Source organism: Artibeus jamaicensis, unplaced genomic scaffold (genome assembly GCF_021234435.1).
Source record: "Artibeus jamaicensis isolate MK-2021 breed Jamaican fruit bat unplaced genomic scaffold, CSHL_Jam_final contig_447, whole genome shotgun sequence".
Lineage (NCBI taxonomy): Eukaryota > Metazoa > Chordata > Mammalia > Chiroptera > Phyllostomidae > Artibeus > Artibeus jamaicensis.
Window position 1 is genome coordinate 1,442,584 of NW_026521834.1, and position 17,185 is coordinate 1,459,768.

A 17,185-nucleotide genomic window follows, 5' to 3' on the forward strand; every position below is an offset into this window, starting at 1 on the left:
TGTCCCATTCACACAGCCACCTTTTGGCAGTTTTAGAAAAACATCACCATAGCTTCCTGCTTGGAAATTTTCTTATGAAACTAGACTTTCAACACACGGGGAGATTTGTAAGTTTGTACATGTAGATACCAGAATCCGAAGCATGGGCGGGACATGGGTTAGTGTGGTTAGGATCGGGTATTAGCCTTCTGGGGTATTTACATTGCCTCCCCCATCCCACTGACCCTTCCTGTTGGTCTCAGGCAGAGCAGCATTTCTAGCCCAACTCCTGTTCTCATATCACTGAACTTGGACCTGAGCTAGTGGACTTTGAAGATGAGAGCCACTGAGTTGTCTCATTCCAGGTCTCTGCATGACATCCCATGTGCCTTTTTACCCTTTTATTTTATATGCCCTGTCTGCTTCTTCAAACAAGAATAGCTGTCTTTTGTCTTAGCTTTGAAAAGGGGCTAGAATTCGAATGCCAGAGAATCTCTCTTCTGTTTTCCTCAGCCTCCCTCACTGGTGATAGTGGGTTTGATTCTCTTAAGGATGGAGACAAGAAGTTAGGGGTATGGGGAGCAGAAAGAACAGAAAGTCAAGAAAGAACAGAAATCATGAACTCTAAAAGTGACATAAATTTTAAAAATGCTTGATATAATTTGGTACCATGGTCAAATTACATGTAGATATGTTTTTGGTCCTCCTAGCTATCTTTTTTTAACCTGTATGTGTCTCTTAGAAAACCTAGTCACAATTTTCAAGCAGAAGAACTATTGTAATAAAGAATGTGAGAGTCCAAAGAAATATCCATAGAATATGTACTTCTAAACTCTCTCATTTTGCAGATAAAAAAGAGCAGACCCAGAAAAGTAGAGGGACTGCCCGTGCTGCACTGCCTATCAGTAGAAGAGCAGGACTAGACCGTGCTTCCTGATTCTCGGCCCCACACTGTTCTCATCTATACTTGCTCATTGCTCTGTCTTCTGGGTTAGAGGGGATCAGGAACCCCAGGACGTCGTCCATGAATGGAAAGCAGAATGTCCTTCATTATCTTTCTGCTTCCAGTCAAACCAGGCAACGTGAGGAACATCATTCAGCACTTTGAGAACAACCAGCCGTATGATTCCCCAGAACCTGGGACACAGCGACTCTCAACAGGAAGCTTTCCTGAGGACCTGCTGGAGAGTGACAGGTAGCAGTGGCTGGATGGCGCTTGCCAACTGCCCAGAGAGGGACACACGGACAGGATTTGGAGCTAGGGTTTAATTCCAGCGACTTTAGCGCCTCCACTGGACTTTTAGCCCCTGCACTAGAAAGAGGCTCCTACTGTGGAACTCTTTCTCCCTCCCCCAACCTTCCCATCTGGATGTCTTCAGAAGAAGACGTAATATTTGTTGGCATTTAAACCAACAGAAGAGAGAGCAGGCTCCACCCTTGTAGCCCAGGAACCAGCTGCCTTTAAAATTTTCTTGCGGTTCACGCTATGACTTTCAGCAGCTTTCATCCGAAGAATGAGCTGGATTATATAAAATGAAGCAGCTAATCAGGAAACCCTAAATGACAGGCTAGGGGAGACTAGAGGGGGAAGAAAAGTCCTGAGATAAAGAGAAGTCAGGCAAAAGACAGTCTTGAATGCCCATGGGGAAGAGAGCTGGAGACGAGGTTCTACTTGGAGCTTCAAAGGCAGGTGCTAGCCCTGGCTGGTATGACTCAGTGAATTGAGTGCTGGTCTGTGGACCAAAAGGATGCTGGCTCAATTCCCAGTCAGGGCACATGACTGAGTTGTGGGCCAGGTCCCCAGCTGGGGGCATGCGAGAGGCAGCCAGTTGCAAGGCAGGTGCTAGAACTGTGAGCATCAGATGTCCTTATCCACAAAGAGATACAAGGTTCATTTATTCAAAACAAATTGCTCTTTTCAAGAGTAAAGAGGAGCTGTGGTGTCTCTCATAGTCTCTGTGTTTGGCCAGGTTCTAACTAGAACCCTTCTCTAGTATTGGAAAAACTCTCAGACTTGTTTTTGACTGTGGCATGATGACAGTCAGCTCATGTCTGAAACTCTACAGCCAGCACTTAAGTGAAATTTGCCTGTAATTGGAAATATCCTTGCAAATTTCTTAAGTTTCCCTTGAGGTACAGCAATAGGAAAATAATGCTTGTGTGCACTCAAGTCTGAGCCACTGGGCTGGGCTAAGTAAAAGCAGGCACAAAGGCAAGTCAGTAAGCAGCAAACCGTTTACTTCTGACATACCTGATTGTCAAACCATGTGTAGGACATTCCTGCTTGTATGCAAGGTTATTCCATTACTCCGATATTTTAATATGTGTTCAATGATGTTGTCAAATGAGAATTAACAAATGTTTAGATAAAAGTTAGATTCGTGCTGGGGTGAGGTTGAGTACTAATATTACTGAGTAAATTAAATATACAAATTATATCATTGCTGGGGTAGGCATGGTCTTACAGATGTATCAAGTACACAATTTAAGATCAACATTTTGAGAAAATACCTGAGGCTATTTGCAAACTTGTATTCTTGAAGTTGCTGGGTGTATTTGCCCTAAGACATTTCACTAGAATCCTAAATTTACTCTCAGCAGAAGCTTTTGGATTTGGTGACTTAAGTTTACTAGCAAGCAACTTTAGAAAAAATAGTATCAGCAAGGTGGGTCAGAGGTTGTCATAGACATTTAGCAGGTATAAGAAGCCCCTGATTCGAGAAGGCAGTACTGGAGGAATTTTTGGCCAGAGGTTATGTGCCTTACTTCTTGATGGAAGTATTACCCACTTATGGGCATTTGAAGGAAGGTGCTTACTATGTAGCCTCAGAAACTTCACTGGATGAGGTTTGTCATGCTAAAACAACCCACTGGGGGCACTGATGAAAGTGTTTTGAGTTAGTTTGGGTTGGAGTTGTTCAAACAGACATCAGGGGATGAGATGAGTTTAGTAGGGATCGGCTGGCAGTGTGATTTCTAACTCTGCGTACAAGCCCTCAGGATGCTGGGGTGGGGCTTGCTGCATGTAGGTCCTCTGTCAGTGTGGAGGTACTTGATGGATGGAGACAAGCCATTATCTCCTATGCAGCAGCTTGCTGTGCTCTTAGCCCTCAAGACTCTACAGGCCTCCTGTGGTCCTAGAGACAGGGATTAACAATAATGTCAACAAAGAAGCATCCCAGTAGGGCTGTGGGGGAGGCACCATCCTGTACAGGAAGGGTTCACAGATGCTGGCTGCCTCGGGGCTGGTGTGCTACAGGACTCAGAAGAGAACACCCACTTGTCAGCATCTCATCAAGCCCCAGAAATACTCAGGAGCCAAGCCTGGCAGGTCAGGGAACAGGTTCCTGCCAGTCTGTAAATGCACTGCCAAACTGATATACTCCCAAAAGAGGAAATGGAAGCTTAGGAAGGATGCTGGCAAATTAACAATGGAAGAAATCCACATTACAACTGGAGGAGTGGAGATCCATCAGCAGATAGAATTTTCTGACGGGCCATGTAGAGAACGCCAGAATGATTGTGTGAAGGTGGTGCCTGTAAAAGGGAGGATTCACCTCAAGCAGGGTCCATGGTGGGAGCTGACCTGTTCCTCAGCAGAGGACAAAGATGGACTGGCCACAAGACAGCTGAGGAGTGGCCAGGGTGGGACCTGGCAGTCCCTGATGACGGACTTGGTGTCCATGGCTTTCCTGACAGGGCCTGGTTTCTTTGGCATTAGAACACACTGCAAGTCTGATTCTGTTAGTCCCAGATTTCACTGTTCCTGTAGGATCCCTTTCTGATCGGTCATGAGCAAGATGAGAGGCTCTTTCCATCCCAGACTAGGGAGAGGGAGAACTTTGTAGAGTAGCAGAAGCAGGTTATCATTGGGAAGTATCTTTCATCTAGGAAGTTTGGTGTTTTGGTGAATCTAGGTCTAGGTGTTTGGGCCTTTTGTGGTGAAGGGGTGGAGAATCCACACCACTGAGGTGTCCTTGAGATGGAGAGGCAGATAAAAGTGGCCAGGACATCGGATCCTAAGGTCTCTTGCCCTTTCCCCCAGCTCACGCTCAGAGATTCGCTTGGGCCGCTCTGAGAGCCTGAAGGGCCGGGAGGAGCTGAAGCGCTCTCGGAAGACAGAGAATGTGCCCCGCTCTCGCAGTGATGTTGACATGGATGCCGCAGCGGAGGCTGCCCGCCTCCACCAGTCAGCCTCATCATCGGCCTCTAGCCTCTCTACCAGGTGGGCAGGGCTCAGGTGGCCGGGACCATGGGTAATGCATGGGCAGAGGCAGAGGGTTTCTGAGAATTGACATTCTCTCCACAGGTCTCTTGAAAACCCAACTCCTCCCTTCACCCCCAAAATGGGCCGCAGGTGAGTGATGGGTGCAGTAGCATCTGTCTTTGGTGCCCAAGTCCCTGCCATGTTCAGCTGCTCCTCTCACCCCTGGATGGCTGGTGAAGTGTGTCTCCTCTTCATGGCCTGCTGCTTTCCAGTGGGACGGGGGTACCAGGTTTGGCAGGAAAGGGAGGGGCGAACCTTATGCGTGAGTTTTTCCTCTGCGTAAAGCTAAGCTGCCCATTTTCTCCAGGAGCATTGAGTCCCCCAGCCTGGGGTTCGGTACAGATGTCCTCCTCCCCCACCTTCTGGAGGATGACCTGGGCCAGCTGTCTGACCTGGAGCCAGAACCAGACACCCAAAACTGGCAGCATACAGTGGGCAAAGATGTGGTGGCTGGGCTAAACCAGAGGGAGATTGACCGGCAGGAGGTTATCAACGGTGAGAACATGCTCCACCTTACCCCATTTCCACTCTAACTCATATGAAAATAGGTGCAGAGCACCTAAGATGCAAAGGGTGGTAAGAAGTAAATGCCTGGGCGGGGGCACTCTGGGAATGGGACCAGGTCCATGTTGTTGACCCTGTAAGGGACACGTCAGTTCAAACTCTTTGGTGAGAGAAAAGTTGATGTGCAGTTTGCAAACAGCACTCGGTCGCCCCCGAAATAAAGTGGTTTGTGGTGGTCACGGTAGTGACTCTAGATACTTGCTAATGTGTTTTCTCTGTTTTTCCATTCCTCCTGTCTCTACCCCTGCTCAGAGTTGTTTGTGACAGAGGTTTCCCATCTACGCACACTCCGGGTCCTGGACCTGATCTTCTACCAGCGAATGAAGAAGGAGAATCTGATGCCCCGGGAGGAGCTAGCGCAGCTCTTCCCCAACCTGCCTGAACTCATAGAGATCCACAGTGAGGAGCCTCCCTCCCCCCGACATCCCTTTCTGACTGGCCTTCAGGCTTCTGTTCCACTTTTGCCCACAAGCCAGGACCTCCCTGTGTAGATAACCCCTGCCATATACTCTTTGTGAGAGAGCTTGTTGGATAACGTGAAACCAGCATTCCGGTTCCCCCCAAAGTAACTGGTTTCCGGACCCTTCTCCACAACAGTGCTGTCAGACACCTCCTGCAGCTCAATCCCAGGCCTTTCGGTTTCTTCTCCCCTCGCCCCAGATTCCTGGTGTGAAGCCATGAAGAAGCTCCGGGAAGAAGGTCCCATCATCAAAGAAATCAGTGACCTCATGCTGGCTCGGGTATAGTGGCAAACTGCTCCTCCTTTCCTGCTCAAGGAGATGGGGAGGGAGGGCTCACTAGAAAGCCTTGGGTACAAGGCTTGACGATGTGGCAAAGGAGGAGTTAGGGAGGGACCGGTCTCAGGCAGGGATGTGATGATGCCTGGCCTGTGTCCATTCTGTCTCTCAGTTTGATGGTCCTGCCCGAGAAGAACTCCAGCAAGTGGCCGCCCAGTTCTGCTCGTACCAATCCATAGCCCTGGAGCTGATCAAGACCAAGCAGCGCAAGGAGAGCCGATTCCAGCTCTTCATGCAGGTTCATCCTTGGCCATCCTTCCATGTTTCTTCATGGCCACTAAGAGTTGGCCAAGTCAGTCATATCTTAATAAAGTCGGGGCAGGGTTTGTAAACCAGGTTCGACAAACCAGGTTCACCAAGGGTCTCCTGAACTTCCCTCCTAGCCCCAGCTCCAAGCCCCCAAGCCCTTTCTGTGTAGTGGGGAAGGTAATCTGGAACTCCCTGCACCCATCTGTACCTTCCCTCATACCACCTCTCCAAAAATATTGTCACATACCTGCTTGCTCTCGAGACAGACACTACTATTTGTTGAAAAGAATACTTGATAAGCAGTCAGCAGGTCTGGCTCACATGTTTACTGTCTATAAAGTGGGAATAACACCTGCACTATGTGGCTTGTTTAACCGTATGCCTTCCATGGACTTCTGTCTCCCTGCCCCCCCCACCAAGCTTTCCCTAAACATTCAAGGAAGGAGCTGCCATCACTGTTTGAGTCACCCTCTGGTGCTAGGACCTATTTGGCATCTTCATACCCACCCAGGTCCTGAGCCCATAAGCCAGTTCCTAACCCCAGGTTGACATCTTCCTCTGTCTGTGCCTCCTGTCGTCTAGGAGGCTGAGAGTCACCCTCAGTGCCGGCGGCTACAGCTGCGGGACCTCATCATCTCTGAGATGCAGCGGCTGACCAAATACCCACTGCTGCTGGAGAGCATCATCAAGTACACAGAGGGTAGGGCTCGGCGAGGGGCTAGTATGGGAGGCAGCAGCCCTCACTTCAGACCCTAGTCCTAGCACTAACATACTTTGTGACCTTATAAAGTCACTCAGCCTCTCTGGTCTTCAGGATCTTCATTGTGGCCTTGTTATGGTCAGTCTCAAAGAAAATAATGGTTGTAAATGTACTTTGGAAAAAATAAGGTGCACAGCAGCAGCAGGAGGTGAGGGCTACCTCTAGCCCTTGTGAGGCCTTCGTACAGCTCAGGACAGCATCTGAGGGGACACAGATTGGCCCACGGAGGGCACATTGGCTCCTCTGATGATCATGGTCCCTCACCAGGTGCCATGGCTGGATTTTAGTCCCCATTCTCTGCCCCCGCCCTCCCTCGCTGGATGTCTCTGTGCAGTGCACAAAAGACACAGCCATATGTGATAACTAAAGGAGTAGGGATCATGCTGAATGAGGGGGTCTAACCCCATGTTTTCACTGCTCCTAGGATCCTGAGCATTGTTCACCATTCTCAAATTTGGGGCATTGGAATCAGGGTATGCAAGTGTGAGGAACCTCAGCTTAGTTTAACAGGTATTCCTAGAGGCACAGTCACTGCAATCACCTGTAGTCTGTTCCTGTCCCCCCACAACTGTGGAATTCCCAAGAGCTATTAGCATCTTCAAAACAGTGGTCTGAAATCCTGTGACCCTCAGTAAAAGAAATGTTATACTTGAAGTTCTCGATTAAGCAAGGGTGTTATATCCATACCCATACCTGCTGGTTTGCAGTGGGCCAGTAACCATGGCTGTAAGTAGCCAGGTCATATTGGACTCTTACAGATTTCTTAGGCATGAACCCCTAACTACCTCCTCTGTGCTTATTGGTAGGTGGCACCTCTGAGCACGAGAAGCTCTGCAGGGCCCGGGATCAATGCCGCGAAATTCTCAAGTATGTGAATGAAGCAGTGAAGCAGACAGAAAACCGGCACCGTCTAGAGGGCTACCAGAAACGCCTTGACACCACCTCCTTGGAGAGGGCCAGCAACCCCCTGGCAGCAGAGTTCAAGGTAAGAGACACAGTGGACAGCATGGTCAGCCCCATCCCCCTGCACATTCTTGGGCACCCTGAGGAGCAGAACTCTGGTCAAGGCCTGGAGAGTAGAAGGCAGGAGATGTAGGCCACACTTGGCAGGGCCGTAGAATACACATGCCTCCTGTCACCACGGTCAGTCCCTTCCTGGAGAGAGGTAGCAGACAGCCTCACCAATAAAGACTAGATGTTGGACTCAACTGGGAAGAGCAGGGGTTGGAGTTCAAACTTGAGGTAAAGGTAGACCCTTTAGAAGGGAATAAAGCTGAAGGGGTGGGCAGGTAAGGCAGAGAATGACTTCCTTGGGAAGGTGGACTGCATGTGGTACAGTATGGAGGAGAGACCCAAACCAGAGCCATCGCCATATCCTCCAGTGCAGCACAGGGCACACGGCTTTGTAGTGGCCTATTTACTTGTCTGTGTCCCTCACAAGAGGGTAAGAGCAAGGACTTTCTTGTCACCACTTATCCCTTAGAATGGTGTTTGGGACTTAGTAGATTCTCAAATACTTGTTGACTGATGGAATGAATGAATGAATAAATGAATGAATGGTTTCTCCTTGACAGAGCCTGGATCTTACAACCAGAAAGATGATCCACGAGGGGCCCCTGACCTGGAGAATCAGCAAGGATAAGACCCTGGGTATGCGCTCGGGGGCTAGGGCCCAGGGGAAACTCTGTGGTGCGCTGGGCTGCCCCACACTTCCCTTCCTGGAACATGGTGCTCTAAAAGGATAGTAAGAGAGCTGGGAAGCAGCTTAAAACATACCAGGGATCAGAGCTTAGACTCCTTAAGCACAGCATGGGGGTACCAAAAAGCAAGGGACCAGGTGTCCCAGAGTCCATGGTGCCCTGTGTGTTGTGCTGGAGGAGTGGCAACTAGAGATGCCTCACGAGCACCACATCCTCCCAGACCTCCATGTGCTGCTGCTGGAGGACCTCCTCGTGCTGCTGCAGAAACAGGATGAGAAGCTGCTGCTGAAGTGCCATAGTAAGACAGCCGTGGGCTCCTCAGACAGCAAGCAGACCTTCAGCCCCGTGCTCAAGCTCAATGCCGTTCTCATCCGCTCCGTGGCCACAGGTACCATGCAGAGCCAGTCCCAGCTGGTCTGGGACCTGGGGCTATGATCAGTGAGCACCAGGTGATGCAGGGCCAATCTGGGGTGTTACAGAAGTTACTGGTCTACCTGTACTCCTTTCCTCATTTCCTGACCCTTCTAAGCAGGAGAATGTGATCCAAGATGGGGTAGGATGATGGGTTGGATGGGGACCAAAGTGAAGATAAACAACCTGGTACACACAGGAGAGGATGTGAGCACCAGGGTGGGCTAAGTATGCCTAAACAGGATTGGGCAGAGAGAAGTAGGACAAGCCGTCCTTCCCCAGAGTGATGGAGAGAAGACTGAAGCTCCACATATCAGAGAACAGACAGACAGATATTTCAATGCGGAGTGGTATGTGCCCAGGAAAGGGCTCTGGAGCAAGAGCCTGGCACCCACCTTCTCTGGGCTCACTTTCCTCATCAGTAATGTGGGTGTGAGACCTACCCTGCCTCTTGGGTATCAAAGGGGTGACGGGCATAGTAAGTTTTATAAACCCTAAACGCCACACACACACCAGCCTCTGCTGTTAGGAAAGCAGGAGGGTAATGGATGGCCATGAAAGATGCCTTTAGGGGTTTCAGAATTGCCTCTGTCCCTTGTAAGTAGGTCCCAAGTAGGGTTGACCGAGGTCTGCCTTATGCTGCATTCTCATCCATTCTGAGGGTCAGGGCTCTGAATGTGCACTGTTGCCCCGGACCGAGCTAGAGTCAGGCCTCTGCCATCCCCAGTACAGTGCCTTCTACCTTCATTTCCTCACACAGATAAACGGGCCTTCTTCATCATCTGCACCTCCGAGCTGGGCCCACCCCAGATCTATGAGCTGGTGGCATTGACGTCATCGGACAAGAACACGTGAGAATTTATTTGAGGGTCACTCTCAGGACCAGGGTGGTATGTATGAGGACAGTGGACAGTGAAGCCAGGCATGGGCTCCTGAACAGTCAGATGACTGGGTATTGAGCAGGGAAGTAGGAGAAAAGACAGACTTTGAAAAGTTTGTAGGGTCACCGTCGCTGCTCCTGTGAGCAATGATAGGGAGGAGGGGTTCCCAGCAGTCTCCCAGCCATTTTGCTTTTTTTCTGGCCCTGTCCCCTTCTTCTTGAGTTCTCTTCCCTTTCCCCATCAAGTATTTTAAATTCACACATTCTTCTCAGATGTTTGCCTCCAGGACCCTCATCCCCACCCCAGTCATTCACGCACCCACGTTGCCTGACAGTAGCCAGCTGGAGGTGCCTGACACAGTGGAAGGAGACAGGCTGAGCCAGGCAGTTTCTCACCTTCAGGGTTTTCATCTGTAAAATGTGTGTATTAAGTTATTTTGAGAAAGAACAAATACAGAATGCTTAGCACAGAGTATAACAGAGGGTTATACTCTGTTAAATCATTGGTAGCTACAAATAATAGAGCCACACAGGAGTAGCCAGCCAGGACTGTGCAGGGAAGTGAGGCCCTGCTGGGCCAAGGGTCCCTGAGGTAGAGTGTGGAAAAGGCTCTGGGCAGTGGGGTCAGTGGGGGAGCTACTGTGTGACTGGCTGCTGTTCTCACCACCAGTACTCTCTGTTATGCCGAGCTACAGGTGGATGGAACTGTTAGAAGAGGCCGTTCGGAACGCCACCAGGCACCCTGGAGCTGCCCCAACACCTGTCCATCCCCCACCCCCTGGCCCTCAGGAGTCAACCCACCAAAGCCCCAGGTCCAGCAGGTGCTTAGCCCTCCAGGCCCCCTTGCTTCCCGATTCCAAGCCCCTTGGTTTTTGGGGGTTTGTTTTTATGATTTTTTAATTCATTTATTTTTAAACAGGTGGGCAGGGAGGCTGAAAGAGAGGGAGGGAAGCATAGATGTGAGAGAGAAACATCAGTCTGTTACCTCTTGTATGTGCCCCAACCAGGAACTGAACTCACAACCCAGGCATGTACCCTGACCAGGAATCAAACCAACAACCTTTTGCTTGAGGGAGGGATGACACCCAGCCAACTGAACCACACTGGTCAGGGCACCCCTTGTTTTTTTTCTATTCCTAAGCCTTCAGCTCTCTGGGGATAGACAGCCTCAGCAAACAAGCATTAGCAGGCTGGTAGAGGGGCATTCCCACACCTCTGCCTTCCATCCCTGTCTCCCTGTCTGCTGTCCCCAACAGCCCTTACACGGCTGTAATGGAGACCACACCTAAAGTGGGGTAAGGAGGTAGAATCAAGGACCAGGAGAGGCTTGGCTGGCACCCACCCTCCTCTTCAGGCTGCCAGTCAGGCAGCAGGTGCTGAACTTCCTTCTTGGACCCTCCACCTTCATTGCCCATTTTCACTCTGGAGGCCAGGGTGGGATGTCATGACCTCAACCTCCTGGCTGGCAGAGAGGTGGCATTCCCAGCAGGTGAATTCTCACTCACTGTTTCCTCCTTCAGGGTAGGACTGGATGACTCAGAAGTATTCCGAAGTGACCCAGAACCAGAGGAATTCCCTGGAGGTAAGTCTCCTGAGTGGTCTTTGTGAACTAACATCTAAGTCCATTTTTTGTGGGCACAGTTAGGAAGGTGGTCAGAGGTGAAGTGGGGGTGAAGGGAGGGAACTTTTAGGGCCAGAGGTGTGAGGTTTTGATAAGAACAGAGAAAAAATGGAGGAAGAAAGTCTGGAAGAGAAAGGAAAACAGACTAAAGCAAGTTTAGACGAGCTCACGAGAATAGAGTATGACCCTGGCTTTCTGGGTGACAGGAATTTAGCAGTGGAGGAAGAGAGGGAAGTTTGGGAGTCCGGGACCCCCTGCTTCCTCCAGTCAGGGGCCACTAATGGAGAATGAGCTGCAGGCATAACTGTCTATCGGGGAGCACACTGGGCAGGAACAGGGGAGCGGGAGCTCACAATGATCACCGGAATGGGATTGGCAGGGCAGGAGGTTCCGGGTAATTCTCACTGATAGCTAGTATTTGAAAGAGCTTAGGGTCTTGGGTTTAGAGAGATATCTCCCTGGGAAGGCAACCTGGCTGGGTCCCTTTTCTGTTCCTTCTGCTAACAGTGCTTTTCCTCGTAACTTCCACCCCTCCTCCAGGGCATATCTGTGCAACAATATGCCCTCTTTGACAGCTCCATTTGGTACCATAACCAGCACTGCTGATCCCCCATACCCTGCTCTGTAGCACTTTCCCATAGCCCTTCTCCCCTTCTAATTTATTTTGGCAGTTCACTTATTATTTCTGTGTCCCTGCACTTGAATATAAGCTCCACAAAGGAGAGATCTTTGTCTAATTTATTAATAAACAAGAGCCTGGGACAGTGCCTGGCCACAGTAGGTGCCTAGTAAACATTGTGGTATGAATCAGCCAATGTTTCCAACCCCATAAATCCAAAGCCACGCATGGGATCAACCCCCACATGCCCGCCCTCTTTTCCTGCCTTATATTGTCCTCCCATTCAAAACAGATACTGGGCCCCAGCAGAAGGTCAAAGGGAAGCATCCAGTCCTGCTCAAGGACCCTGAGCATGAGAGCAGTGTAGAGGAAAAGGAACTGGGTGCTCTGCCTCAGCCTTCCACGTCCTTGGATGGAGAGAATAGAGGTGGCAGGACAAGGGACCCCATTGTCCTGCCCCTCCCAAGCCCGCTGTTCATGGAAGGACTTGCTGATGCAGCCCTACAAGATGGTGAGTGCCTCATGGACCCTGCCATCAGTCCCCGGCCCCCTAGTAGCATGGCCAGTGCTAACTAGCAGATGTCTGCAACCCTCCACTTGCCTGAAGATTCTCCCTGGTTGTACTTGAGGGGAGATAATGCAGAGACACAGTTGTCACTCCCATTCCCCACCCTCAGCCCCAGCTGGTTGGCCAGAGCCCTCCAACTCTACTCAGGGACTCAGGAGGCAAGTTCACCAAATTGGGGGTCGGGAAGGGAGTGGCAACGCTCCCACCTCTGCACTGTCCTACCACTGGTTGGGTCCTGTACCAGGGAAGCTAGCTCCCTGTTTCCTTCCAGTGGAGAACCTGCGGCACCTGATCCTGTGGGGCCTGCTGCCGGGTCACCCCAGGGAACCACAGGCTGCTGGAGAGCCAGAGGATGACCTGACACCTACACCTTCTGTCGTCAGTATCACCTCTCACCCCTGGGACCCAGGCTCCCCTGGACGAGCTCTCACTGGGGGTGAAGAGGAGAGTACCCAGCTCCCAGGGACAGAAGGAGACCAGCTGGAACAGGAGGATGTGGCTCTCTGTTCTCTGGAACACCTGCCCCCAAGGACCAGAAATTCTGGGGTGTGGGAGTCTCCTGAGCTGGACAGGAGTCCAGAGGAAGAGGCTTCGAGCCCAGAGGCAGCAGGAAGTTACAAAGTTGTGAGAAAGGGTAAAATAAACTGGGGCGGGGGCGGGGGGGGGCGCGGGGAGTGAGTGCCATTTTGGGTAGGGTGAAAGGGAGTCTTCCCCAACTATCCTGTAGGAGTGCACACTGGGTTTTAGGAGAAGGAGACATATTGATAGCATGCAGAAATTTTGGGGTCAGACAGCCAAGGTTCAGAGCCCTAGCTCCTTCACTTCCTGTGTGACTGTAAAGCATATTGAACTATCTCTGAGCTTCATTGTAATATGGGGATGAGTGACTGGCCATCAGTTTAAGTCTGCTAGTGTTTCTCACTGATCTGCCAATCCTAAGGAAAAGGCGAGGCTCTTCTCAGAGCCTCAGACTTGGAAAGACAAGGACTCCTGCTTGCAGCCCATCCCTGCACATGTCAGTGATGGAGGAACTGCAATGTGGGGTGGAGATGGCCGCTGGACTGGAGGTTGAGCAGAGAGGAGGGGCTGTAGGACAAGTCTGGGAAGACGCTGAGAGAGGAAGGGTTGTGGCGAGTGAACAAGGTGGCAGGGAGTGCACCCAAGCTGTGGATATAGTGGACAGCTTTAAGACAAGAAAAGCTGAAACTGGCTAGGATGGTCCCTCAGGACAGGTGTGTCTGGCCAGAGCAGTGAGCCCAGGGAGGGAGGTTGTGGCACAGAGAGGACTCAGCTGAAGAGGGAAGACTGGTCAAGGAGCACAGCAGGGAAAAAGGGGGTGTTCCTGAGAAGTCAGGTGGGATTCGAGTTAGGGCCAGGGTTTTCTGATCCTCCCCTGATGTTCAGCTCTGCCTCCCTTTACAGGAGCATTTTTTATTCTATCTACTAAAGGTCTGCCCTCTCTCCTGGGTTTCTGGGAACTGACCTTCCTTCTCTGTCCTTTGGTGAATTGGTGGGAGAGTTCTCTGCAGCTCCCTGGGGTGTAGTCACGTGTGAGCTTGTGTTCACTGTGTTCTTCCCTTTTTCTTTTTCTCCACCCCTACTCCTCTCCTTTCTCCTCTCCTTCCCTTCCCTTCTCTTTTGGTTTCCACTCTCCCTGGTGGTGGTGGTGTCGGTGCAGCTGAGGTGGCAGGCAGCAAGGCTGTCCCTGCACTACCAGAGAGTGGCCAGTCAGAGTCTGAGCCACCTGAAGTGGAAGGCGGAACAAAGTCTGCGGGTAATGAACCCCTCCTGGGAGCCGGAGGGCAGAGCTGGCCTTGGGAGTTAGGGGCCTGCCTGTGGGCCAAAGACAGGGACAGACCTTGTGCCACCCCCTTGCCGAGAGCTGCATAGGCCTCTCTCAGAGCAGTAAACAGCCTGTACTCGGTCATGTGGTGGGGTGGGAAGCCCGGCCTGGTGCCCTGGGCCCAGTGTCCTGAGCCCAACATTCCGAGCCACTTCTTCCCCACCCCAGTTACCACTCCAGCATCACTGTGGAAATTGGCTTACATGCCGTCCATGGTTCCTCAGCATGTGTCTATGCTAACTGCCCTGTCAGGCAAGGGACCCTCTGGGTCCTTCCTGCAGCTGTCTGACCCCCCTGTGATGAGCTGAGGCAATTATGAAATAGATGGTAGTTGGGGCAGGGGCAGTGCTGAATCTCAACAGAGCTCTAGATGGGGCAGAGTGAAGGAGACTACGGCCCACGGCTTTTCAAAAGTTCCTGAAACCAGCCACCACCTCTTTACCCTTCCTTCAAGGAATGGAAGTCCCTCCCGTGTTTCCCACATGAAACATAACAACCCTGCTCCTTTTTCCTTAACTTCCATTACTAAGCATCTTTCCCTGGTATGGGTCACACTACGCAAAATTGTCATCTAGAAGGCTTTCCAGAGGAGGAGGGTCTCAAGAGACCGTGGGCAGCATGAGGCCAGCGTGCTCTGAGCTCATCTGCAGGGTGGCTTCCCTGTCCCAGTTGGCACAGGGAATGCCAAGGGAACAGAAAATGGCTTACACTTCCCTTGCATTTGCCTCCTAATATCTTTCTCTTGCCGTGGGGACAGGGAACTGTTTTTATGTCAGCATGCCAGCAGGACCCCTGGACTCAAGCACCGACTCCACAGGGGCACCCACAGACCTCTCCCAGCCTGAGACCCTCCCAGCCTGGCAGACAGAGCCTCGGCCCCAGCTGCAGGGAGACAGTGGAGATCACAGGCACCCCGGCCACTCTCCCGCAAGCCTGGCCCTCAGGGACATGGGCCTAATCTTACGAACCATTGAGCAGCTCACCCACAAGCTCATCAGGCTCAAGGTGAGGGAAATGGGGCTCAGTCCCCATGGCAGTGGGGTACGCAGCCTATGCTCAGTCATGATGACGTGGAGGAACCTGGCCTGATGGCAGAGTTCCTGAAGGGATACAGACCAGTGGCGTGTGTCCATGGGAGCTCCAGATCTGGGCCTAGCCCAGGCTCTCCCTACAGCCCGTCCAGCCACACTCAGGGACAGCCTCTTCCCCAGGGGAAGAGGCTTATGAACAGCCTTGAGCAGACATTCCCATGTACTCTTCTAGGACTTGGAGCTGGCCCACAGAGAGCTGCTCAGGTCCCTCGGGGGCGAGTCCTCTGGTGGCACCACGCCTGTGGGCAGTTTCCACACAGAAGCGGCTAGATGGACAGACAGCTCCCAGTTACCTCCAGTGAAGGAACCCCTGCCCTCTGACTCCAGGGACAGCCGAGAACTGGAACCCTGCCCTGAGGACAGTGAGTGAAGCTGATTTCCTCTTCGTACCAGCCCTGAGTGAGAAGGCCTCTTGCTAGTGAAGAAACCAAACACTGCCACACAGTGGGGGGGGGGGGGGGGTGATTCTGAGGGGGTGCGGTTCTCATTTCCTTCTTGTATATAGTTAACTCCCCCAGCTCTCATAAGCTTGAGGGCTTTCCAGGCAAAACGTTAAGAGGGAGGGTCATCTCAGAGGCCACTTCCCCACTGTCATCATTGCATCCCCCACAGGCACCAGCACCGCCCTGGAAGATAGCGCGGCAGACACAGCCACATCCCCAGGACTGTAACTGTCCATACCATCAAATTCTCTGCACCCCCACTCCTCTGCTATGGACTGGCCTGAGGCAGGGCACAGGGTGGGGACACCCCAGAGCTTTTCCCATGGTAGGGGAGGTTGAGGAGATGGGTCTGCCCAGGGACACCCGCATGTTACTTGGGAGTCCAGTTTCAGTGTCTTGTCCCCTCTCTTTTGCCCACCCTTCCAAGGCCTCAGGTCTCCTTGGTCTCCTACGCATGCTGACTGCACCTGAAAGGCCCCCCTCGTCCCACGTACACTTGTCCACTGGTGTGCGTGGATACCCTCAGACATGGGAGTGAAAGGGAGAAGCTTCTGTGTAAATGCACTTTTTCCCCCTCCCTTTCTCCACAGGACCCCAAGGCTGAGGGGAGGTACCTCCACCTCTCCTCTCTATCACTTGGTTTCCTCTAAATATGTATGTATTATATGTGCATCTTTACTATTGTAAATAACTTTGGCCTTTTATGTTCCTGTTCCTGGAGTGCTGGAGGCAGCTACAGAAGCTACTGGTAAGGGAAAAGGAGGTTTACTTGTGCCTCCTAGTTAATACCCAGCTCCAGGATCGGGCCCTGAAGGTTGAGCCAGCCCTGAGTGTCCCAGTCCCCTGTGGGCCCAGCTAGCTCAGGAGTCCTGTCTCTATAGCTGGGGGCCAAGCGACTCCCCCCCACTAGGACTTCTCATCTTCCGGGGAATTTCTTACCCTACCTATGTCTTCCTTGCCCCACCCTTTTCCTTACAGAAAACCAGTTCATCAGGTACAGAGCTAAAAGCTGGGCTCCAGGAAAGAGGGGCAAGGGGTTGGAATGCTGGAGTCCCTAAACTCACCCAGGACCATCCCCAGGAGCCAGTGCAACATTTGCCCTTGTTCTGTGTTCACAGCACTCCCCACTAACAGAATATACACACTGTGCTAGGTGTATATATACATATATATAAATACATATAATATATAAAATATAGATATGGAAATGACTGTTTTGCTGTTAAAATAATGTATACTCTTTATTTTCTTTCATGGTTAAAATTTTTTTTTAAGAAAAGTTAAATATTCTTCCACTGTAGTGGTGTGTGTGTTATTCTTGGAACTGCCATGATAAAAGGTGTGGTTGTTCCCCTGAGACTGGTTAGAATTGGAGAGAGGGACAGAAGGAAGT

The 17,185-nt window shown here is 51.4% G+C and overlaps 1 protein-coding gene across 9 annotated transcripts in view; it reads left to right on the plus strand.

Moving 5' to 3' along the window:
• Positions 1-17,092, plus strand: part of ARHGEF11 (Rho guanine nucleotide exchange factor 11) — a 122,219-nt gene extending 105,127 nt beyond the window's left edge. For 7 of the 9 annotated variants that reach the window (XM_037132576.2, XM_053666224.1, XM_053666222.1 and 4 more), the window contains 20 exons: positions 1,048-1,174; positions 4,025-4,204; positions 4,289-4,336; positions 4,554-4,741; positions 5,063-5,209; positions 5,471-5,550; positions 5,720-5,845; positions 6,439-6,556; positions 7,423-7,601; positions 8,191-8,266; positions 8,537-8,704; positions 9,488-9,578; positions 10,303-10,428; positions 11,128-11,189; positions 12,140-12,358; positions 12,687-13,049; positions 14,094-14,189; positions 15,016-15,263; positions 15,522-15,711; positions 15,962-17,092. In XM_037132576.2, coding sequence (XP_036988471.2) covers positions 1,048-1,174; positions 4,025-4,204; positions 4,289-4,336; positions 4,554-4,741; positions 5,063-5,209; positions 5,471-5,550; positions 5,720-5,845; positions 6,439-6,556; positions 7,423-7,601; positions 8,191-8,266; positions 8,537-8,704; positions 9,488-9,578; positions 10,303-10,428; positions 11,128-11,189; positions 12,140-12,358; positions 12,687-13,049; positions 14,094-14,189; positions 15,016-15,263; positions 15,522-15,711; positions 15,962-16,020 — 2,891 coding nt within the window. In that variant the 3' untranslated portion in view covers positions 16,021-17,092. The remainder of the gene's footprint in view (positions 1-1,047; positions 1,175-4,024; positions 4,205-4,288; positions 4,337-4,553; positions 4,742-5,062; positions 5,210-5,470; positions 5,551-5,719; positions 5,846-6,438; positions 6,557-7,422; positions 7,602-8,190; positions 8,267-8,536; positions 8,705-9,487; positions 9,579-10,302; positions 10,429-11,127; positions 11,190-12,139; positions 12,359-12,686; positions 13,050-14,093; positions 14,190-15,015; positions 15,264-15,521; positions 15,712-15,961) is intronic. The other 2 variants (XM_053666223.1, XM_053666227.1) reach the window with 2 other exon arrangements.
• Positions 17,093-17,185: the final 93 nt, after the last annotated feature.